Source organism: Xenopus laevis, chromosome 7L (genome assembly GCF_017654675.1).
Source record: "Xenopus laevis strain J_2021 chromosome 7L, Xenopus_laevis_v10.1, whole genome shotgun sequence".
NCBI lineage: Eukaryota > Metazoa > Chordata > Amphibia > Anura > Pipidae > Xenopus > Xenopus laevis.
In genome coordinates this window covers 133,031,193-133,054,226 of record NC_054383.1, presented here as the reverse complement: position 1 = coordinate 133,054,226, position 23,034 = coordinate 133,031,193, and the positions used below count along the sequence as shown (strand labels likewise).

General features: G+C 39.4%; 2 protein-coding genes across 4 annotated transcripts; both read left to right on the top strand.

Moving 5' to 3' along the window:
• Nucleotides 1-14: 14 nt before the first annotated feature.
• Nucleotides 15-5,173, top strand: LOC121395675 (protein spinster homolog 1-like). Of its 2 annotated transcripts, XM_041569784.1 has the most exons (13): nucleotides 15-58; nucleotides 567-751; nucleotides 855-920; nucleotides 1,051-1,187; nucleotides 1,306-1,457; nucleotides 1,555-1,624; nucleotides 1,827-2,002; nucleotides 2,089-2,241; nucleotides 2,832-3,021; nucleotides 3,336-3,401; nucleotides 3,611-3,709; nucleotides 3,885-4,069; nucleotides 4,501-5,173. In XM_041569784.1, the coding sequence occupies exons 1-13, from the start codon at nucleotides 30-32 to the stop codon at nucleotides 4,829-4,831; spliced, it is 1,839 nt and encodes a 612-aa protein (XP_041425718.1). In that variant the 5' UTR covers nucleotides 15-29; the 3' UTR covers nucleotides 4,832-5,173. The 2 variants fall into 2 exon arrangements, with proteins under 2 accessions (XP_041425718.1, XP_041425717.1); XM_041569783.1 differs by lacking the exon at nucleotides 15-58 and having other exon boundaries at nucleotides 212-751.
• Nucleotides 5,174-10,446: 5,273 nt separating this feature from the next.
• LOC121395674 (protein spinster homolog 1-like) lies at nucleotides 10,447-15,605 on the top strand. 2 transcript variants are annotated; one of them, XM_041569782.1, is made up of 13 exons: nucleotides 10,447-10,490; nucleotides 10,999-11,183; nucleotides 11,287-11,352; nucleotides 11,483-11,619; nucleotides 11,738-11,889; nucleotides 11,987-12,056; nucleotides 12,259-12,434; nucleotides 12,521-12,673; nucleotides 13,264-13,453; nucleotides 13,768-13,833; nucleotides 14,043-14,141; nucleotides 14,317-14,501; nucleotides 14,933-15,605. In XM_041569782.1, the coding sequence occupies exons 1-13, from the start codon at nucleotides 10,462-10,464 to the stop codon at nucleotides 15,261-15,263; spliced, it is 1,839 nt and encodes a 612-aa protein (XP_041425716.1). In that variant the 5' UTR covers nucleotides 10,447-10,461; the 3' UTR covers nucleotides 15,264-15,605. The 2 variants fall into 2 exon arrangements, with proteins under 2 accessions (XP_041425716.1, XP_041425715.1); XM_041569781.1 differs by lacking the exon at nucleotides 10,447-10,490 and having other exon boundaries at nucleotides 10,644-11,183.
• Nucleotides 15,606-23,034: the final 7,429 nt, after the last annotated feature.

The window sequence follows — 23,034 nt, the reverse complement described above, 5'->3', positions numbered from 1 at the left end:
TTTTTCTTAATAACATCTTTTATATCAGAATGGCTTTTCGCTCATTTGCCAACAAAGGGTAAGACTATTCAACTTCTCATATAAAGTATTTATGCATTATAACTAGACTTGTGCTTTATGTGTTAGAATTATTATTGGCAAAGTGCCAACTCAGCAACTGGTTGCTATGGTAGCGTTACATTGTGATGTCATTTCAGTTGGTGATGTCATAATGTCAGTGACCTACTTAAGTCAGTGCCAACAAGACAACTGGTCATTTCAGGATTTTCACTAGTGGACTAAACACCAGCAGTGAATTTTCTGAAATTATTTATTTTTTAATAACATCTTTTTTATTAGAATGGCGTTTCACTCATTTGCCAACAAAGGGTAAGAATCTTTAACTTGTGGGTAGTATTTCAAGAAGGTGCATCTGTTGGTATAATGTGGCTGCTCTCTGACATCACGTTCATACAAAATCATTTTGTGAGAGCGCATCTACATTGTATTCTGATTTATCTGTTGAGACTCACCAAATGCAAAATTAAACAATTAAATTGTCATTTCTCTTGTGATTTTAATTGTAGAAATATCAACTTCTTCAGAAAACTTTGCATTAGATCAAAACAGGCATGTGATCCTGTCCCGGTCGACATAGAGAAAGGGGAAAAAGAGAGAAGGGCACCGTGTACACTCCTCTGTGCGAAGGCTACGCTGGCCATCCTTCTCCTGATCAAATTCGTCCATTACGTGGACACATATCTAGCTGAAGGTAAGACAGGGGCTGGAAGGAAGAAATACATTTTCTGAAGGTAACAGAACCACTTCACTACCTGTACTAACGTGTCCATATGGTACTTTTGTTCCTCTTACAGGTGTTATGCCGTTGATTGAAGCAGAATATGAACTCTCCATTGACAAAGTTGCGAGAGTAGAAACAGGTAAGGTCACATTCCTTGGACTTTCTCTCTTATGGATATACTTATCATTCCCTCTTTCTATCTGTCTCTTTTAGCCAGTTGTGGGCTTGGTCCATGTCTGAAGCTCACAATATTCTCCCTCTTCCTTCAGGTTTTGCTATTGTTTTTGCCTTGGTCAATCCATTCTTTGGACATCTATCAGATCAGATCAGCCGGTGGACCCTCATGTGTCTGGGAGTAACGTATTGGACTCTGTTTGTCGCGAGCTGTTCCGTAATTCCCCAGGAGGTAAGAGTCGATGTATCGGATGGTCAATGAGATTTCACTCAGCGTATAACCTGTACTCAGTAGTATTAATTCTTCATGAATCCTAACTTATAAAAATTTGTACCCTCTTATCCTTTAGTGGGGTTGGACCATCCCTTTTATACGGTGTGCTGTGGCCGCAATAGAAAGTTTTTTTGCAGGCATTTCCCTGACCCTGATTGATGACCTGTTCCCACCTGAAAAGCGACGAGGGACTTTAATCAAGTTTAACAATTTCAGCTATATAATGGGGTAAGCTGCAAGTTGTACCTGGATTCCTGCTACATTCCTGTTGGTTTGTGTGTGGATTCTGTTATATTAACCCTGAATCTCCTTGGTTCTGTTACAGTGCCTTAGGGATCGTTGTGGGAGCAATTGTGCCAAGCTACTTAGGCTCAAACTGGCGTTTTGCACTGCAGGTAAGGAAAATTCAACCGGGTACCATTAATTATATTGGGGTGACGGGAAGATACAATTGAATATAGGCTAAACATGAAGAGACAAATAAAACAGTGGTTGTTGTGAGATATTAGCCTTTTATTATCAGTTTAGTTGATTGGATACTGTACATGAAAAGAGATACATGGCTGGCTACTTAACTGCTGTTTTCTTTGGACACAGCTAGTTGCAGTCGCTGGATTAGCGTGCCTAGTGCTGCTAATCTGTGTGAAGAAGGAACCACCTAGATACTATACCGAGGACCACAGTGATGACCCTCAGATGCAGATCCTCAGTTTCCAATATATTTGGAAGTTGACCTCCTCCTTCTTCAAAAATCTGAGGATTTTATCTAAAACGTGAGTATTATTTATGATAAATAACAATCAAATGGAAAATTGCAGAAGATGTATAAATATTACTAATCCCTCTCCTCCACTTTCAGACGGAGCTTTGTTTTTCTCACCTTGGCTTCATGGTCCGTGAATTTCATTAATGAAGCCATGTTTGCCGTTGTTCCTGATTTCCTGAACCGAACCAGGGCCGTGACAAGCAGTTCGTTTCCCTGTCTGTTGCCAGATTGTTACTACAGCGACTTGTGAGTCTCCAGAACTTGTGCATATTTAGGGGCAGGTTTATCAAGGGTCGAATTTAGAGTTCATGGGAGTTTTATTAAACTCCCATAAACTCCCAAGAACTCAAAATTCGACCCGCAAACTCAAATTGAATTCAAATCGAATCGTTTTGAATCGAATCTAATTCGATTCACGTTTTTTCTCCAAAAGCAACTCCATTTTCAGGAAGGCTGCAAACAACTCCAAATTTATCCCAGGACCTTCCCCATAGGTTAAAACAGCAATTCAGCAGGTTTAAGGTGGCAAATAGTCGAATTCAAAGTATTAAAGGGCCAGTACATGATACATTTCTATAATCAAATTCGAATTTTTAACTATTCCCTAGTCAAATTTCACTTCGACCCTTGATAAATCTGCCCCTAAATGTGTGTTTACCAGTCCCATTATGAACAAGCCTTGCTATGGTTTAGCAGATAGCCTTTAGCAGGTGCACTGTATTGTTTAGGATGTATATTAAATTGTTTCAGTTCAGGATCTGAGAAGTTATTATTAGAGGTACATTATACAGTTTGAACAATATAATAAACATTCTTGTCTCTTTGTCTCCTTCTAGTATGTTCTATGGTTTGATTAAATACGCGGCTGACATCGTGGGGATACAAATAGGAATGGTGATCATCACTCGGTGGTTCAAGATGTATCCATCCGCTGATCGACTGGTATCCGGTTTAGGACTTATGGCCTCTGGATGTTTCATTTGCATCTTCTTTTTCACTGTACAAAGCAGCTTTACCCTTGCCTATGTGAGTTATATCCATTGGATTTAAGACACAATAATGTTTTTACTCCCAACATCGAGGGATGTTGAGATTGAGAGAAGGTGATAGCATGAAGCTAATTAACCTAGATTAGAAATAGATTATTTTTATGGCCCCAGTTCTACATGAATGGTTTAAAATATTACTAACGCTCAAGGATAAGTTAACAAAAGTGATTTAAGAGCCAACCTTAGAGATAACATCAACATTGGCGCCAATAATTGTATTAAATGATTATTCCATTTAGATGTGGGTTCATTTTATTTTTTTATCTCACCACCCTATACTCTCTCCTACAGGGGTCCGTCTTTGTAGGTGGCGTTCTACTGAATATAAACCAGGCTGTAGCTACTGACATGATACTGGTAAATATATCTCTTGAACAACTTTTTCCTTTCATACCCACAGACAGAATCATATGAACTAGTGTTTGGGTCCTAAACATCGGGTTTATATGCTTTTTTATTGATAACATAACCCCATGTTGGACACCAATAAGCGCAAGATATGATATCAAATAATAATAATGGCAGTGACCTCTTCCCTGATAAACCCTTCTTTTCTCTCTTGCCAGTCGGTAGTAATGCCAAATTCCCGTGGCACAGCAATAGCCTTGCAGTCTATTATAGCACAGTTAGCAGGAGGGGTATGTGCCCCATTTATCATTCAGAAGGTAAGTGCATTTGATTCCCCTTAAGATTTTAAACTCTAGCAAACCCAACCTTTTAGCTTTATATCTGAGCCACTGTAAATGGTTTGTTATCATGGTGTCTCTCTGCTGTGCAGTCCTGTGTAATATGTTACCACTTTATAAACATGCAACAATTAACTTCTATGTCTTTTATCAGATTTCTGATGCGATCCAGATGTGGCAACCAGAAACCAGCCCAATGCGCTGCTTGCAATATGCCTTGATAATATTGGCAATTCTGGCATTGATTGGAGGATGCTTCTTCCTCTGTACAAACTTTTGTATTGAAGAGGATCGGAAAGTAGTTGAACAGGCCCGCGCCCCAAGCCCACCACCTGAATTGTGAGTACACAGTATAGGTTAATTAATGCACAATGGATTATAGGAAATAGGAATGAGATTTGTATGACGTATAGATGACAATGTAGAGACTGGAAGGCAGTGTTTGGCAGTATAAGTTCCATGAAGGATACCATGAAGGTAGCAGAGGGTGATTGGTAGTAAAAAGGGTTGTTTAAGTTGGGGTCTGTGTGGAGCTATTCCTGTCAACTACCTCAAATTTCCCAATCAAAAAGTTGTCTATCACTATAAAAAAATAGAGGAGCTTATTGAGGATAAGCAGAAGAATGGGAATATTGGGTTATGCCAACACCAGCAAAAATGCATGACTTGGAGTGTTTGTAGCTAAATATACAGAGGTAGAGGTACAGGATGGAAGTATAAATCTCAAAGATTTTACTTTTCGCTTCTTTATTTTTCCACTGACAACTCAGGAACCTACAGGACATACTGGTGTACGACTCTGAAGATCCTGGATATGCTGCTCAGCCTTCTCTAGAATTGGCTCCTGAGTCTCCAGATCCTGCTCCAGAACTACCTGCTCAGCCTGCAGATCTTGATACATGCCGGTTCTGCTGCTTTCCGTTTCTAGGACTGGCTCCTAAGCTTTCAAATCCTTCTCCAGAGATACCTGCTCAGCCTCCAGATCCTTCTGTAGGACTGGCTCCCGAGGCTCCAGATCCTGCTCCAGAACTACCTGCTGAGCCTCCAGATCCTGATACATGCAGGTCCTGCTGCTTTCCCTTTCCTAGGACTGGCTCCTGAGTTTCCAGATCCTGCTTCGGAGATGCCTGCTCATCCTCCAGGAGGAGAAAACTATAGACAGGGAGAATACCTGAACATATAGCATAGGAACCAGGACTGTAACTGGAGTTAACCACACACTAGGAAGTGGGCATGGTGGAAGCCCAGGGGGATACCCATACACAACTGGAGATGACATAGTGATATTGCAGGTTTAATGGCAACAGAAGATAATAACAGGAACAGTCAAAAATCGAAAACAAGGTCAAGCCAAGGTCGTTATCAGGAAATCCAGGAGGGCAAGGAATGCTGGAACAAGAACACTGGATAAATAAATAAAGCATTCATTGCACAGATACGTCATTTATGTTTTTTGTCAATCATTTTAAGGAACAGCAACACCAAAAAATGAAAGTGTTTTAAAGGAATGTCAATATAGTATACTGTTGCCCTGCACTGGTAAAACTGGTGTGTTTGCTTCAGAAACACCACTATAGTTGATATAAACAAGCTGCTGTGTAGCCATGGGGGCAGCCATTCAAGCACAGGATACACAGTAGATAATAGATAAGTACTACTATAGTTGATATAAAGAAGCTGCTGTGTAGCCATGGGGACAGCCATTCAGACACAGGATATACAGTAGATAACAGATAAGTACTACTATAATTTATATAAACAAGCTGCTGTGTAGCTATGGGGGCAGCCATTAAAGCACAGGATACACAGTAGATAACAGACTAAAGATTCTGAAGAATCCTATTGCATACTACAGGGCTTATCTGCTATCTGTTGTGCACCTTCTGCCTTTTCTCCTTTTTCAGCTTTGAATGGCTGACCTCATGGCTACATATCAGCTTGTTTGTATAAAGTATAGTTGTGTTTCTGAAGCACCTGTCCTTAGCCCTTAGATTGATACTTAGTGGAGCTATTGGGGGACGAGGGCTGTATGGAAATATGGAGACTGTATAAAGGTATTGGGAGGCTGAATAAATCTGGGCAGTGGTACGGAGCCTGTAAGGACGTAGGGTAGAATTGTGCATTGGTGGGGGGTGTAGAGTAACATAAATGTAGTTGCACAGGGGTTTTGGAGAAATAGAAGGGGTAAAACAAAGTATAGTAGCAGGCTCAGACTGGCAATCTGTAGAAAGTCACTATTTAGTGGGCTGGTGTTTGGGCCTTTATGTACTTGTAAAGCCAATTTTGACTCCAAGTCCAGACCTATATAGTTGGTTCATTCAGGTACATGGAGGGTTGTCTATTAGTAAAAGATGGGAAGTATTGATGTATGGGGAGAGGGAAACAAGGAAGTATGTTGCTTGTGTAGTAGTATAATAGAAGGGTGAAAGAGTGAAGTGTGGGACATGCAGTCATACAGAATGGGAAATATGGGTTAATGGCGGCTGTGTAAAAGTACAGGATGGGAAAAGCAAATGTATGGGGGTTTTTTGTAGCTACAGAAGGAGCAATGTCGTGTTGTTGAGGTAAAGGAGTGTGTAAATATAAAGACACTGGGGTAACAATGGACACAAGAATTATGTCCTATAATGAGTACAGCGTTTACTAACAAGATACCATTTTATATAACAATATTCCATCTGTGCCATGCTAGAATAAAAGGCAGAAAAGCACATTCATAAATAAACTAAATAAAAAAAATGCAATTCTTTTATTGATTTCAGGAGCTCAAAAATCATACAACCAGTTCTTAAACTGAACATGTCTAAAATTCCCTTTAATTTGTTCTGCATCTTATGTTCAAGTACCACTTCCCATTCTCCTGCATTCAGCCTTTGCTGAACCATTTCAGGCATCTTTTTATGTAGCCACCCTGTCATCACTCCTTCACTCCGTCAGCTTGGCCTTCTAATGGATTGGCACGAGATTCACCCTTTTAGTGTAAATTAGGCTACTAGCCCTAAACAGCTACTTGCATGCAGTACATCCACTCTAAGAGTCAATGTCCATAGGGGCATTTATTAGGGCACATCTATTACCCCTGTTGCCAAGCTGCATGTGGCTCATTTCAAGCTGAAGAGCTATTAAAGGAAAACTAAACCCATTTTGCAAACATAGGGTCTGTGGCACAGGAACCCCTCCAGAATTGTTGCAACCTCAATCCCTTAAACAGCCCTGCCCCATACAAGTCTATACACCAGGTAGAGTTGAGCAGTGGGTTTAAAGACCCCATGTTCAGCCACTTCACCTCCCTGACAGTATCACTAAAAAGTATGTACTTTATAAGCTGATCTAGTCCTGACTTCTAGTGCCCATGCTCCTGCTTGTTGATCATGCAAAGGAGCAGCAGTGCTGGTAAATAGTGATGGGCGAAATGTTTCACCAGGATTTGCCATGAAAAACACCCATAGACTGTAATGTATAGTAAAAAAAGGCATGTGGTTTGGAAAATGTTATGCCAAAAAAGGCCTATTGATTTTTCACGTATTTTCTGTAAAGCGAAATGGTTCTCCCATCACTAGTGGTGAGTCTTAGCAGGGGGACACAATGCCAACAGAGAGCTTAAAGAGATTCTGTCATGGGGGAAAAAAAATTCAAAACATATCAGTTAATAGTTCTTCTCCAGCAGAATTCTGCACTGAAATCCATACAGATTTTTTTTATTTAATTTTGAAATCTGACATGGGGCTAGACATATTGTCAGTTTCCCAGCTGCCCCCAGTCATGTGACTTGTGCTCCGATAAACTTCAGTCACTCTTTACTGCTGTACTGCAAGTTAGAGTGATATCACCCCTCCCCCCCCAGCTGCCTAACAACAGAACAATGGGAAGGTAACCAGATAGCAGCTCCCTAACACAAGATAACAGCTGCCTGATAGATATAAGAACAGCACTCAATAGTAAAATCCAGGTCCCACTGAGACACATTCAGTTACATTGAGTAGGAGAAACAACAGCCTGCCAGAAAGCAGTTCCATCTTAAAGTGCTGTCTCTTTCTGAAAGCACATGACCAGGCAAAATGACCTGAGATGCACCTACACACCAATATTACAACTAAATACACTTGCTGGTTCAGGAATGACATTTTATATTGTAGAGTGAATTATTTGCAGTGTAAACTGTGTCATTTAGAAATAAAAATCACACCCTAAAATCATGTCAGAATCCGTATAAAAAAGCAAACACCTTGTGCTGCTTATAACGGGGCCACTCATATTGCAGTCTCCATAAACTACATTGTGACCAGGAGTTTCAATAAAATGTTTTTTGTTCAGTTCATGGTCTTGTTTCTTCCTTTATATGTGATGTTCATATTTAGGGATGCCGTAGGCTCTGTATATGTCTCATACAACAAATAGAGTAAGAGACAATGCAGTTAGGGTTAGAATGGAGACCAACTGCAAAGTGGCTGTACCCTCCTGTAATAGAGTAAAGTTGTATTTAGAGCAGCGATGCAATGGCTAGAAACACAAATGGGTTCCCTGATAAAAGATTATGTTCCCCCAAAAAATACGGGTGCTTGTGTGTATATTCTGTCACTTTTTTATATTTACTGAAACTGTAATTTCTTTAAAGCTTTTAAAGTTATTTATCAAATGTAAATAGTCCTATAGTCCAACCTTGGGTGCGGGTCACAGTTTGTCATGTACAAAACTACATACGACACACAGGGGCCCATTTACTAAAGGTCGAAGTGAATTTTCGAATTCAAAAACTTCAAATTTCGAAGTAATTTTTGGGTACTTCGACCATCGAATAGGCCAAAATTAGATACGAATTGAAAATACTTCACAAATTCAACCATTCGAAAATCAAAGTAATTTCTCTTTAAAAAAACGTTGACACTTCACCACCTTAAACCTGCCGAATTTCTGTTTAGCCTATGGGGGACCTGCTAGAACCTCTCTGAGTATTTGGCTACGTTTTTAGTCGAAGATTTTTTTTCTGCGATCCTTCGAATCCTTCGATTTTTACTTTGCTCGAAAACGCCTGTTTTCGATCGAAAAAATACTTTGACTATGGAAGTATCAAATTCGATGGTCGAATTTCGAAGTTTTTTAACTTCGAAATTCGACCCTTAGTAAATGTGCCCTATATTATCCAAGCATGTTAATTGCTAACTCTGAATACATATATTTATATATTTATCAACGTTTGCCCCATTTGTCCTCTTTCAGGTTTATTAGGAATAATTTGGGGAAGTGCTAGTGTATCTGATGAGAATGACCAAACACAGCATTGTGTATCAAGAATCATCACCTTAACTCGTAGCCGAAATAAAAAAAAAATATAAACATACAAAACAGAATTGACAAAACTGCTATCAGATTTTTTTAACCATATCCCAATTTCATTTTACATTTTTCTGAAAAACGAGTGTCATTTTTAAACTTTAGACTTGGATAGTTGCGGGAGATACCTTTGTGTAGAAGAAGTTGTATATGTCATGTGACCATATATGGCCATAAATAGATTTTCACTACTGGACTAAACACCAGCAGTGAATTTTCTGAAATTATTTTTTTCTTAATAACATCTTTTATATTAGAATGGCGTTTCGCTCATTTTCCAGCAAAGGGTAAGAATATTCAACTTCTTCTCATGTAGAGTATTTATGCATTATAACTAGGCTTGTGCTTTATGTGTTATAATTATTATTGGCAAAGTGCCAAGGCAGCAATTGGTTGCTATGGCAGCATTTCATTGTGATGTCATTTCAGTTGGTGATGTCATAATGTCAGTGACCTACTTTAGTCAGTGCCAACAAGACTACTGGTCATTTCAGGATTTTCACTACTGGACGAAACACCAGCAGTGAATTTTCTGAAATTATTTATTTTTTAATAACATCTTTTTTATTAGAATGACATTTCGCTCTTTTAACAACAAAGGGTAAGAATCTTTAACTTCTTCTCATATAGAGTATTTATGCATTATAACTAGGCTTGTGCTTTATGTGTTATAATTATTATTGGCAAAGTGCCAAGGCAGCAATTGGTTGCTATGGCAGCATTACATTGTGATGTCATTTCAGTTGGTGATGTCATAATGTCAGTGACCTACTTTAGTCAGTGCCAACAAGACTACTGGTCATTTCAGGATTTTTACTGCTGGACGAAACACCAGCAGTGAATTTTCTGAAATTATTGTTTTCTTAATAACATCTTTTATATCAGAATGGTGTTTCACTCGTTTTCCAACAAAGGGTAAGAATATTCAACTTCTCATATATAGGGGTATATTTATCAAAGAGTGAAGTTAAAGTTCGCCACAGTCTGCTAGAGTGAAATTCTGCCACTCTCCATTCATTTCTATGGGTTTTTTAAAGGCGTATTAAACAAAGGGTGAAAGTAAAAGTTCACCCTTTAATGAATAAGCTTTTAAAAAATCCCATAGAAATGAATAGAGAGAGGCGGTATTTCATAAATATACCACATAGAGTATTTATGCACTATAACTAAGCCTGTGTTTTATGTATTATTATTGGCAAAGTGCCAAGGCAGCAAATAGTTGCTATGGCAACATTGCATCATATGATGTCATATGAGTCGGTGATGTCATAATGTCAGTGACCTACTTTAGTCAGTGCCAACAAGACTACTGGTCATTTCAGGATTTTTACTGCTGGACGAAACACCAGCAGTGAATTTTCTGAAATTATTTTTTTCTTAATAACATCTTTTATATCAGAATGGCTTTTCGCTCATTTGCCAACAAAGGGTAAGACTATTCAACTTCTCATATAAAGTATTTATGCATTATAACTAGACTTGTGCTTTATGTGTTAGAATTATTATTGGCAAAGTGCCAACTCAGCAACTGGTTGCTATGGTAGCGTTACATTGTGATGTCATTTCAGTTGGTGATGTCATAATGTCAGTGACCTACTTAAGTCAGTGCCAACAAGACAACTGGTCATTTCAGGATTTTCACTAGTGGACTAAACACCAGCAGTGAATTTTCTGAAATTATTTATTTTTTAATAACATCTTTTTTATTAGAATGGCGTTTCACTCATTTGCCAACAAAGGGTAAGAATCTTTAACTTGTGGGTAGTATTTCAAGAAGGTGCATCTGTTGGTATAATGTGGCTGCTCTCTGACATCACGTTCATACAAAATCATTTTGTGAGAGCGCATCTACATTGTATTCTGATTTATCTGTTGAGACTCACCAAATGCAAAATTAAACAATTAAATTGTCATTTCTCTTGTGATTTTAATTGTAGAAATATCAACTTCTTCAGAAAACTTTGCATTAGATCAAAACAGGCATGTGATCCTGTCCCGGTCGACATAGAGAAAGGGGAAAAAGAGAGAAGGGCACCGTGTACACTCCTCTGTGCGAAGGCTACGCTGGCCATCCTTCTCCTGATCAAATTCGTCCATTACGTGGACACATATCTAGCTGAAGGTAAGACAGGGGCTGGAAGGAAGAAATACATTTTCTGAAGGTAACAGAACCACTTCACTACCTGTACTAACGTGTCCATATGGTACTTTTGTTCCTCTTACAGGTGTTATGCCGTTGATTGAAGCAGAATATGAACTCTCCATTGACAAAGTTGCGAGAGTAGAAACAGGTAAGGTCACATTCCTTGGACTTTCTCTCTTATGGATATACTTATCATTCCCTCTTTCTATCTGTCTCTTTTAGCCAGTTGTGGGCTTGGTCCATGTCTGAAGCTCACAATATTCTCCCTCTTCCTTCAGGTTTTGCTATTGTTTTTGCCTTGGTCAATCCATTCTTTGGACATCTATCAGATCAGATCAGCCGGTGGACCCTCATGTGTCTGGGAGTAACGTATTGGACTCTGTTTGTCGCGAGCTGTTCCGTAATTCCCCAGGAGGTAAGAGTCGATGTATCGGATGGTCAATGAGATTTCACTCAGCGTATAACCTGTACTCAGTAGTATTAATTCTTCATGAATCCTAACTTATAAAAATTTGTACCCTCTTATCCTTTAGTGGGGTTGGACCATCCCTTTTATACGGTGTGCTGTGGCCGCAATAGAAAGTTTTTTTGCAGGCATTTCCCTGACCCTGATTGATGACCTGTTCCCACCTGAAAAGCGACGAGGGACTTTAATCAAGTTTAACAATTTCAGCTATATAATGGGGTAAGCTGCAAGTTGTACCTGGATTCCTGCTACATTCCTGTTGGTTTGTGTGTGGATTCTGTTATATTAACCCTGAATCTCCTTGGTTCTGTTACAGTGCCTTAGGGATCGTTGTGGGAGCAATTGTGCCAAGCTACTTAGGCTCAAACTGGCGTTTTGCACTGCAGGTAAGGAAAATTCAACCGGGTACCATTAATTATATTGGGGTGACGGGAAGATACAATTGAATATAGGCTAAACATGAAGAGACAAATAAAACAGTGGTTGTTGTGAGATATTAGCCTTTTATTATCAGTTTAGTTGATTGGATACTGTACATGAAAAGAGATACATGGCTGGCTACTTAACTGCTGTTTTCTTTGGACACAGCTAGTTGCAGTCGCTGGATTAGCGTGCCTAGTGCTGCTAATCTGTGTGAAGAAGGAACCACCTAGATACTATACCGAGGACCACAGTGATGACCCTCAGATGCAGATCCTCAGTTTCCAATATATTTGGAAGTTGACCTCCTCCTTCTTCAAAAATCTGAGGATTTTATCTAAAACGTGAGTATTATTTATGATAAATAACAATCAAATGGAAAATTGCAGAAGATGTATAAATATTACTAATCCCTCTCCTCCACTTTCAGACGGAGCTTTGTTTTTCTCACCTTGGCTTCATGGTCCGTGAATTTCATTAATGAAGCCATGTTTGCCGTTGTTCCTGATTTCCTGAACCGAACCAGGGCCGTGACAAGCAGTTCGTTTCCCTGTCTGTTGCCAGATTGTTACTACAGCGACTTGTGAGTCTCCAGAACTTGTGCATATTTAGGGGCAGGTTTATCAAGGGTCGAATTTAGAGTTCATGGGAGTTTTATTAAACTCCCATAAACTCCCAAGAACTCAAAATTCGACCCGCAAACTCAAATTGAATTCAAATCGAATCGTTTTGAATCGAATCTAATTCGATTCACGTTTTTTCTCCAAAAGCAACTCCATTTTCAGGAAGGCTGCAAACAACTCCAAATTTATCCCAGGACCTTCCCCATAGGTTAAAACAGCAATTCAGCAGGTTTAAGGTGGCAAATAGTCGAATTCAAAGTATTAAAGGGCCAGTACATGATACATTTCTATAATCAAATTCGAATTTTTAACTATTCCCTAGTCAAATTTCACTTCGACCCTTGATAAATCTGCCCCTAAATGTGTGTTTACCAGTCCCATTATGAACAAGCCTTGCTATGGTTTAGCAGATAGCCTTTAGCAGGTGCACTGTATTGTTTAGGATGTATATTAAATTGTTTCAGTTCAGGATCTGAGAAGTTATTATTAGAGGTACATTATACAGTTTGAACAATATAATAAACATTCTTGTCTCTTTGTCTCCTTCTAGTATGTTCTATGGTTTGATTAAATACGCGGCTGACATCGTGGGGATACAAATAGGAATGGTGATCATCACTCGGTGGTTCAAGATGTATCCATCCGCTGATCGACTGGTATCCGGTTTAGGACTTATGGCCTCTGGATGTTTCATTTGCATCTTCTTTTTCACTGTACAAAGCAGCTTTACCCTTGCCTATGTGAGTTATATCCATTGGATTTAAGACACAATAATGTTTTTACTCCCAACATCGAGGGATGTTGAGATTGAGAGAAGGTGATAGCATGAAGCTAATTAACCTAGATTAGAAATAGATTATTTTTATGGCCCCAGTTCTACATGAATGGTTTAAAATATTACTAACGCTCAAGGATAAGTTAACAAAAGTGATTTAAGAGCCAACCTTAGAGATAACATCAACATTGGCGCCAATAATTGTATTAAATGATTATTCCATTTAGATGTGGGTTCATTTTATTTTTTTATCTCACCACCCTATACTCTCTCCTACAGGGGTCCGTCTTTGTAGGTGGCGTTCTACTGAATATAAACCAGGCTGTAGCTACTGACATGATACTGGTAAATATATCTCTTGAAGAACTTTTTCCTTTCATACCCACAGACAGAATCATATGAACTAGTGTTTGGGTCCTAAACATCGGGTTTATATGCTTTTTTATTGATAACATAACCCCATGTTGGACACCAATAAGCGCAAGATATGATATCAAATAATAATAATGGCAGTGACCTCTTCCCTGATAAACCCTTCTTTTCTCTCTTGCCAGTCGGTAGTAATGCCAAATTCCCGTGGCACAGCAATAGCCTTGCAGTCTATTATAGCACAGTTAGCAGGAGGGGTATGTGCCCCATTTATCATTCAGAAGGTAAGTGCATTTGATTCCCCTTAAGATTTTAAACTCTAGCAAACCCAACCTTTTAGCTTTATATCTGAGCCACTGTAAATGGTTTGTTATCATGGTGTCTCTCTGCTGTGCAGTCCTGTGTAATATGTTACCACTTTATAAACATGCAACAATTAACTTCTATGTCTTTTATCAGATTTCTGATGCGATCCAGATGTGGCAACCAGAAACCAGCCCAATGCGCTGCTTGCAATATGCCTTGATAATATTGGCAATTCTGGCATTGATTGGAGGATGCTTCTTCCTCTGTACAAACTTTTGTATTGAAGAGGATCGGAAAGTAGTTGAACAGGCCCGCGCCCCAAGCCCACCACCTGAATTGTGAGTACACAGTATAGGTTAATTAATGCACAATGGATTATAGGAAATAGGAATGAGATTTGTATGACGTATAGATGACAATGTAGAGACTGGAAGGCAGTGTTTGGCAGTATAAGTTCCATGAAGGATACCATGAAGGTAGCAGAGGGTGATTGGTAGTAAAAAGGGTTGTTTAAGTTGGGGTCTGTGTGGAGCTATTCCTGTCAACTACCTCAAATTTCCCAATCAAAAAGTTGTCTATCACTATAAAAAAATAGAGGAGCTTATTGAGGATAAGCAGAAGAATGGGAATATTGGGTTATGCCAACACCAGCAAAAATGCATGACTTGGAGTGTTTGTAGCTAAATATACAGAGGTAGAGGTACAGGATGGAAGTATAAATCTCAAAGATTTTACTTTTCGCTTCTTTATTTTTCCACTGACAACTCAGGAACCTACAGGACATACTGGTGTACGACTCTGAAGATCCTGGATATGCTGCTCAGCCTTCTCTAGAATTGGCTCCTGAGTCTCCAGATCCTGCTCCAGAACTACCTGCTCAGCCTGCAGATCTTGATACATGCCGGTTCTGCTGCTTTCCGTTTCTAGGACTGGCTCCTAAGCTTTCAAATCCTTCTCCAGAGATACCTGCTCAGCCTCCAGATCCTTCTGTAGGACTGGCTCCCGAGGCTCCAGATCCTGCTCCAGAACTACCTGCTGAGCCTCCAGATCCTGATACATGCAGGTCCTGCTGCTTTCCCTTTCCTAGGACTGGCTCCTGAGTTTCCAGATCCTGCTTCGGAGATGCCTGCTCATCCTCCAGGAGGAGAAAACTATAGACAGGGAGAATACCTGAACATATAGCATAGGAACCAGGACTGTAACTGGAGTTAACCACACACTAGGAAGTGGGCATGGTGGAAGCCCAGGGGGATACCCATACACAACTGGAGATGACATAGTGATATTGCAGGTTTAATGGCAACAGAAGATAATAACAGGAACAGTCAAAAATCGAAAACAAGGTCAAGCCAAGGTCGTTATCAGGAAATCCAGGAGGGCAAGGAATGCTGGAACAAGAACACTGGATAAATAAATAAAGCATTCATTGCACAGATACGTCATTTATGTTTTTTGTCAATCATTTTAAGGAACAGCAACACCAAAAAATGAAAGTGTTTTAAAGGAATGTCAATATAGTATACTGTTGCCCTGCACTGGTAAAACTGGTGTGTTTGCTTCAGAAACACCACTATAGTTGATATAAACAAGCTGCTGTGTAGCCATGGGGGCAGCCATTCAAGCACAGGATACACAGTAGATAATAGATAAGTACTACTATAGTTGATATAAAGAAGCTGCTGTGTAGCCATGGGGACAGCCATTCAGACACAGGATATACAGTAGATAACAGATAAGTACTACTATAATTTATATAAACAAGCTGCTGTGTAGCTATGGGGGCAGCCATTAAAGCACAGGATACACAGTAGATAACAGACTAAAGATTCTGAAGAATCCTATTGCATACTACAGGGCTTATCTGCTATCTGTTGTGCACCTTCTGCCTTTTCTCCTTTTTCAGCTTTGAATGGCTGACCTCATGGCTACATATCAGCTTGTTTGTATAAAGTATAGTTGTGTTTCTGAAGCACCTGTCCTTAGCCCTTAGATTGATACTTAGTGGAGCTATTGGGGGACGAGGGCTGTATGGAAATATGGAGACTGTATAAAGGTATTGGGAGGCTGAATAAATCTGGGCAGTGGTACGGAGCCTGTAAGGACGTAGGGTAGAATTGTGCATTGGTGGGGGGTGTAGAGTAACATAAATGTAGTTGCACAGGGGTTTTGGAGAAATAGAAGGGGTAAAACAAAGTATAGTAGCAGGCTCAGACTGGCAATCTGTAGAAAGTCACTATTTAGTGGGCTGGTGTTTGGGCCTTTATGTACTTGTAAAGCCAATTTTGACTCCAAGTCCAGACCTATATAGTTGGTTCATTCAGGTACATGGAGGGTTGTCTATTAGTAAAAGATGGGAAGTATTGATGTATGGGGAGAGGGAAACAAGGAAGTATGTTGCTTGTGTAGTAGTATAATAGAAGGGTGAAAGAGTGAAGTGTGGGACATGCAGTCATACAGAATGGGAAATATGGGTTAATGGCGGCTGTGTAAAAGTACAGGATGGGAAAAGCAAATGTATGGGGGTTTTTGTAGCTACAGAAGGAGCAATGTCGTGTTGTTGAGGTAAAGGAGTGTGTAAATATAAAGACACTGGGGTAACAATGGACACAAGAATTATGTCCTATAATGAGTACAGCGTTTACTAACAAGATACCATTTTATATAACAATATTCCATCTGTGCCATGCTAGAATAAAAGGCAGAAAAGCACATTCATAAATAAACTAAATAAAAAAAATGCAATTCTTTTATTGATTTCAGGAGCTCAAAAATCATACAACCAGTTCTTAAACTGAACATGTCTAAAATTCCCTTTAATTTGTTCTGCATCTTATGTTCAAGTACCACTTCCCATTCTCCTGCATTCAGCCTTTGCTGAACCATTTCAGGCATCTTTTTATGTAGCCACCCTGTCATCACTCCTTCACTCCGTCAGCTTGGCCTTCTAATGGATTGGCACGAGATTCACCCTTTTAGTGTAAATTAGGCTACTAGCCCTAAACAGCTACTTGCATGCAGTACATCCACTCTAAGAGTCAATGTCCATAGGGGCATTTATTAGGGCACATCTATTACCCCTGTTGCCAAGCTGCATGTGGCTCATTTCAAGCTGAAGAGCTATTAAAGGAAAACTAAACCCATTTTGCAAACATAGGGTCTGTGGCACAGGAACCCCTCCAGAATTGTTGCAACCTCAATCCCTTAAACAGCCCTGCCCCATACAAGTCTATACACCAGGTAGAGTTGAGCAGTGGGTTTAAAGACCCCATGTTCAGCCACTTCACCTCCCTGACAGTATCACTAAAAAGTATGTACTTTATAAGCTGATCTAGTCCTGACTTCTAGTGCCCATGCTCCTGCTTGTTGATCATGCAAAGGAGCAGCAGTGCTGGTAAATAGTGATGGGCGAAATGTTTCACCAGGATTTGCCATGAAAAACACCCATAGACTGTAATGTATAGTAAAAAAAGGCATGTGGTTTGGAAAATGTTATGCCAAAAAAGGCCTATTGATTTTTCACGTATTTTCTGTAAAGCGAAATGGTTCTCCCATCACTAGTGGTGAGTCTTAGCAGGGGGAACACAATGCCAACAGAGAGCTTAAAGAGATTCTGTCATGGGGGAAAAAAATTCAAAACATATCAGTTAATAGTTCTTCTCCAGCAGAATTCTGCACTGAAATCCATACAGATTTTTTTTATTTTAATTTTGAAATCTGACATGGGGCTAGACATATTGTCAGTTTCCCAGCTTGCCCCCAGTCATGTGACTTGTGCTCCGATAAACATGTTCAGTGCACTCTTTACTGCTGTACTAGCAAGTTAGATGATATCACCCCTCCCCCCCCCCAAGCTGCCTAACACAAAACAATGGGAAAGGTAACCAAGATGAGCTCCCTAACACAAGATAACAGCTTGCCTGATAGATATAAGAACAGCACTCAATAGTAAAAATCCAAGTCCCACTGAAACACATTATTACATTGAGTAGGAAGAAACAACGAGCCCTGGCCAGAAAGCAGTTTCCATCTTAAAGTGCCCTGTCTCTTTCTGAAAGCCACATGACCAGGCAAAATGACCTGAGATGCACCTACACACCAATATTACAACTAAATACACTTGCTGGTTCAGGAATGACATTTTATATTGTAGAGTGAATTATTTGCAGTGTAAACTGTGTCATTTAAAATAAAAATCACACCCTAAAATCATGTCAGATCCGTATAAAAAAGCAAACACCTTGTGCTGCTTATAACGGGGCAGCCATTCAGCACAGGATACTACAGTGATAACAGATAAGTACTACTATAGTTTATATAAACAAAGCTGCTGTGTAGCCATGGGGGCAGCCATTCAAGCACAGGATATGCAGTAGATAACAGATAAGTACTACTATAGTTGATATAAATAAGCTGCTGTGTAGCCATGGGGACAGCCATTCAGACACCAGGATATACAGTTGATAACAGATAAGAAGTACTACTATAGTTTATATTAAACAAGCCTGCTGAGTAGCAATGGTGGAAATGAAAAAAGTCTATTATGGCACAGGTTAAATAGTGGATAACAGATAACACCATTATGTTCTACAGAGCTTATCTGCTGTGTAACCTGAGCCTTATCTCCTTTGAATGGCTTGTCCCCATAGCTACTTAATTTTTTGATGTTACTGCTCCTTTAAGGGACACAGAAGTGAAATGTATTCATGGATAAAACGTCAGCAGAACATAAAACATTCCATTGTGCTCTTGAAACCATAATATTGACTTGCAATAACAAGTTCCACGTTCGTTCGTTATAACGCAGCTATGTTTTCCTTCTGCTTATCATTCTGTCTTTTATATTTAGAACAAATCAAGAAAGCAAGACTTCTTGCAAAAAGAAACCGAACACAACCAAGTGAGGATTTCTGCTATAGACCTCACAAAAGCCTCAGCAGAAGCCCAGCAGAAGCCTCAGCAGAAGCCTCAGCAGAAGTGGCTGAAGTGGTACAGGTGATAGAAGGCTTTCTGGGTGGAAATCAGGAGGATATGACGGAGCAGACCCACAGCTCCTCGCAATGCCAATTTCAGTTTGTACACAGTGTAGTAATGTTTTTTTTTTTCAATAACTAATTTCAATAATTAATTATTTTTATCTTTTATTGTAGATGTGGAAGTGGCAGTTTGTACACCTGATAAAACAAATTGTGTAAAAAAGAATCCATTACCAGACCAAACTAAGGAGGCTGCATTGAGAGCTGACAGTGGGGAAGCCATACTATTACTTCAAGAACAAATCACTGGTCTGATAGGAGAAATGGAGAATGACACAGAATCATTTTTTTTTTCTTTATTCTTTAAATGTTTTCAGAAAAACGGTTGAAAAGTTTTGTTTTTTCAAAATACTTGTTTATTATGTAGACTAGAGCAAAATGTTTTATAATATTTGTCCCAGTTGCTCATGCAGAGCCTGCAGCGTTTGGGTCCACGGCCCACAGTGGACACAGCACCCAGCTTTTTTTCTAATATCGTCACAATGCTATCAATATTTTGAATATATTGTGATATATTTATGAAACAAAAACCGAGAGTATGAGAAATAAAACATTTTATTGTTCAAATTTGTTGAGTTTCAAGTATGTTTCAGCATTTCATAACCAGCTATAGAGTTAAGTTATGTAGTAACATATTTGGAAAAAGGGGTTTGTGCCATAATATGTGGCCGGGAACGTTCGTTGTGAACGTTTCCATACGTTCAACCTACGACTGGTCCTACGTACTTCCGTCAGCAGCCAGGATTATTGTCGTGTACTTTCCGTCAGAGGTTTCATGGATATCATCAGATCATCAATACACGCAGAGATACGATCGGCAGCCGGCAGAAAATTTTCAAACCTGTCCGAACGACATGAACGACCGATCGGCATGGTACGACAAAATGTCGGAAGCACTCCACATACGGTCCGAAAGCGTAAGAGAGTCGTACGAATCCTCCATTTGTACGATGTGATCTTTGCGTCTATGGCCAGCTTAAGTATAATGATCATCACTTTACATAAATGTCACCTGGTTTCAGCAGTTGTATCATCTTCATAAGCAAATAATTTTTGTATAGAGAATGTGATGCGGAACCTTGGTCTCTCTCAGCTCCTTCACTGAACCCTTGTTACTCCTCTTTTTTTTTTTGCTTTGGCTTCTTTATTGCTTTTCCAAGTCATGGTTTGTGTTTGTTTCTGGTGAAGATAAATAGAGATCCCATCCTTTGACCCATTACTTTCTCCTGGGCCTCAACTGCATTTCCATTGGCTGCTGTCTCCTCAACATCCTCTGTAGGATCTCTTGATGGTCTTACCTTGCCATGATCACATTCCCTAGGTACAATGCAAAATCACAATGTAATGAATACAAAAATTGCTGGAAATAGGTAGACTTGTCCGTAATGTCCAAATGAGATTGTGTTTATATTTATCATGTTGAAAAGCTTTTTTCAATATATAGATTTAGGGAATATCAAGTAGACACCCCTGAGGCATCTAGTCTTAATATGTACATTGTTAATGCCTGGAATTATAGAATGACATTGTGTAAGTGTGGGTAAGATGGCTAATATAACTGGGGGATAAAAGGTCTTGTAGGTGGTTGCAATGCTTTTTACTGGGTATCATAGGTTTATGTTAGTATTTATAAATGGAAGGTGGAGGTTGATTTATTTCTATTGGATTTCCAAGACGGTAGATGTGATTCCATAGGCTTGGGTGGAGAAAGGGTCTCAACGAGGATTGATCCGTGGGCCAAGAGAAGAGCTCAGTGGAAATCAGAGGAACAGGTACAAGGATTAGCTAGAGGAGGGCTAGATTCTAAGTAGAGTCATTCAGTGGATATGATGGGAGTGAGGAGAAATGAGTAAGCAGGTAGAGCTGCTGTGAATGATGTAGTGAATTGCAGCATTAGTGGTAGTGCCAACAGAGGGGCTCAGCTATGTAGATCCAGGGACAATCCCCTTGTAGATCCACCAGTTGCTGAAGACAAAGTTACAGGATGTGTGAGCTCAACAAGTTCCCATAACCAAAAGTATTCTTTTAGGGGAGACTAAAAAAAGCTGTGCAAAGTGCTAAGTGTCATTTTTGTAAGTCAACCGTCATGTTTTCAGCATCATTTTTCCAGTGGAACTTGCACAAGATGCACCAATTTACAGTAGTATTGTGCTATTTGTGAATGATTGCTAGTGTGTAATTCAGTTTTATAGGTCAGATGGGCATCACTTGTGCTGTGGCAATGTGCCTGGAGTCCAATAACGGCATTAGAATTGCTGATTCGCTCAGCACAAGGCATGGAAATTCCCAACCTACTAGGGGAAGTAACCCCAGGAATTTGCCCAAAAGAGCTTACAGTCTATCATTTTCTTATAGAGTGGCAGCTCCTATTTGAAACTTGATTTCTTTAAACATGAGGAGACAGAATCAATTCAGAAGATTGAATGGAAACACATTCCACAAGTGACAAGACAGGGGAGATGGAAATTATTTCCTTTACTGGACTGACACACAGCTCAAACAACTAAATACATCTAGTGATGAGAGAGAGAATCTGTCCCATTTTGCTTTGCAAAAAAAATGTACAAAACTGCGGACAAAATTGCCAAAACGGAGAATAATTCAATGGGCTTCAAAAATTTTCTCGCTCCAAATGTATTAAAGTCAATGGACGTTTTTTCTTATGGCGACTTTTTTGTCCAAATGCATTAAAGTCAATGGGCGTTTTTCTTATGGCAACTTTTTTGTCTTGGCGACTTCCTCGCCCTTAATTTTGCTGCGGCAAATTTTCATCGCAGTTTTGCAAAAAAAGAAATTTGCAGATGGCATAATGCAGAATTTCATTGCAAATTCATGGCTGGTGAAAAATTCACTCATCACTACTCCCTGCCCTTGAAACTGTTGTATGTCCATACTTTCATCTTTAACTAGAATCTGTTCCCACTCCTACTGCTCTCCGGGATGCTGAGAGGAACATCTGCTCTGTAAAGGCAAAATAACTATTTTATTTGGTATTTATTAAACGGTTGAGTTTTTAAATGGGAAAAACATTTTTTTAGAGAAAAAAGAAAAACTTGAATTTTTAGAGAAAAAGAAAAACTTGAATTTTTTAGAGGAAAAACTTGAGACTTATTATACCCCCAAAGCTGCTAACAATTCAAATCTGAAAACCCAGCATCTAAAACCTGTCGAGGTGACGTACAAGTAAATGGCAGATGTTCCTTTTTACAATTTGAGGATGTTCTTGCATCATCAACTGTGCTGGGTTGTACAATAATCCAAAAAAGTATCCGAAAAAGGTTTCTGGGCAACAACTCAAAAAAATTCAAGGCATCAAATTTAAAAAAAAGTCATATTGATTACCTGATTTTTGATAAATGAGGTAAATTCGTGGATGGTACGTAGGTTGACTTTGTTTTTAATAAAAAAAATAGACAGATTTAAGTTTTAGTAAATAACCCTCCAACTTGAACAAAAATAAAAGTTCACGGGATAGAAGCAGAATGTACATTGAATATGAGAGTCATGCCGAATTTCATGAATTACACAGGGCACCTTCAAGAGAGAGAGACACAAACTGCTTGTGATGCATTTGTAGAAACATTTATGATACAATGAGGAATTTTTTTTTTCCTTTAAGCGGAATTGGATTGTCAAGCCAAACTTTATGTAAAGGCTGGCACCCTAAATCTAGAACCGATGGCAAGCACCCTGGTCTCGGCTCGTGCTTCCGCCTGTAGCAGCCGCCTTTGGCTTCGGGAGGAGCCCTCAGCTACTCAGATGCCACCAGGTCTTAAACGAGAGGTTGCAAGGCGAGGTTCTAGACAAGCAGAGGGCACAACTAAGGCAAGAGTCTTTG

Bases quoted from the DNA above. Each gene is read 5' to 3' on its own strand.
- LOC121395675 (XM_041569783.1), top strand. From the start codon at position 424: ATGTGGCTGCTCTCTGACATCACGTTCATACAAAATCATTTTGTGAGA. The intron at 921-1,050 runs GTAAGGTCACAT...CTCTTCCTTCAG, and splicing joins AGTTGCGAGAGTAGAAACAG to GTTTTGCTATTGTTTTTGCC. The intron at 3,022-3,335 runs GTGAGTTATATC...TCTCTCCTACAG, and splicing joins GCAGCTTTACCCTTGCCTAT to GGGTCCGTCTTTGTAGGTGG.
- LOC121395674 (XM_041569781.1), top strand. From the start codon at position 10,856: ATGTGGCTGCTCTCTGACATCACGTTCATACAAAATCATTTTGTGAGA. The intron at 11,353-11,482 runs GTAAGGTCACAT...CTCTTCCTTCAG, and splicing joins AGTTGCGAGAGTAGAAACAG to GTTTTGCTATTGTTTTTGCC. The intron at 12,435-12,520 runs GTGAGTATTATT...CTCCACTTTCAG, and splicing joins CTGAGGATTTTATCTAAAAC to ACGGAGCTTTGTTTTTCTCA.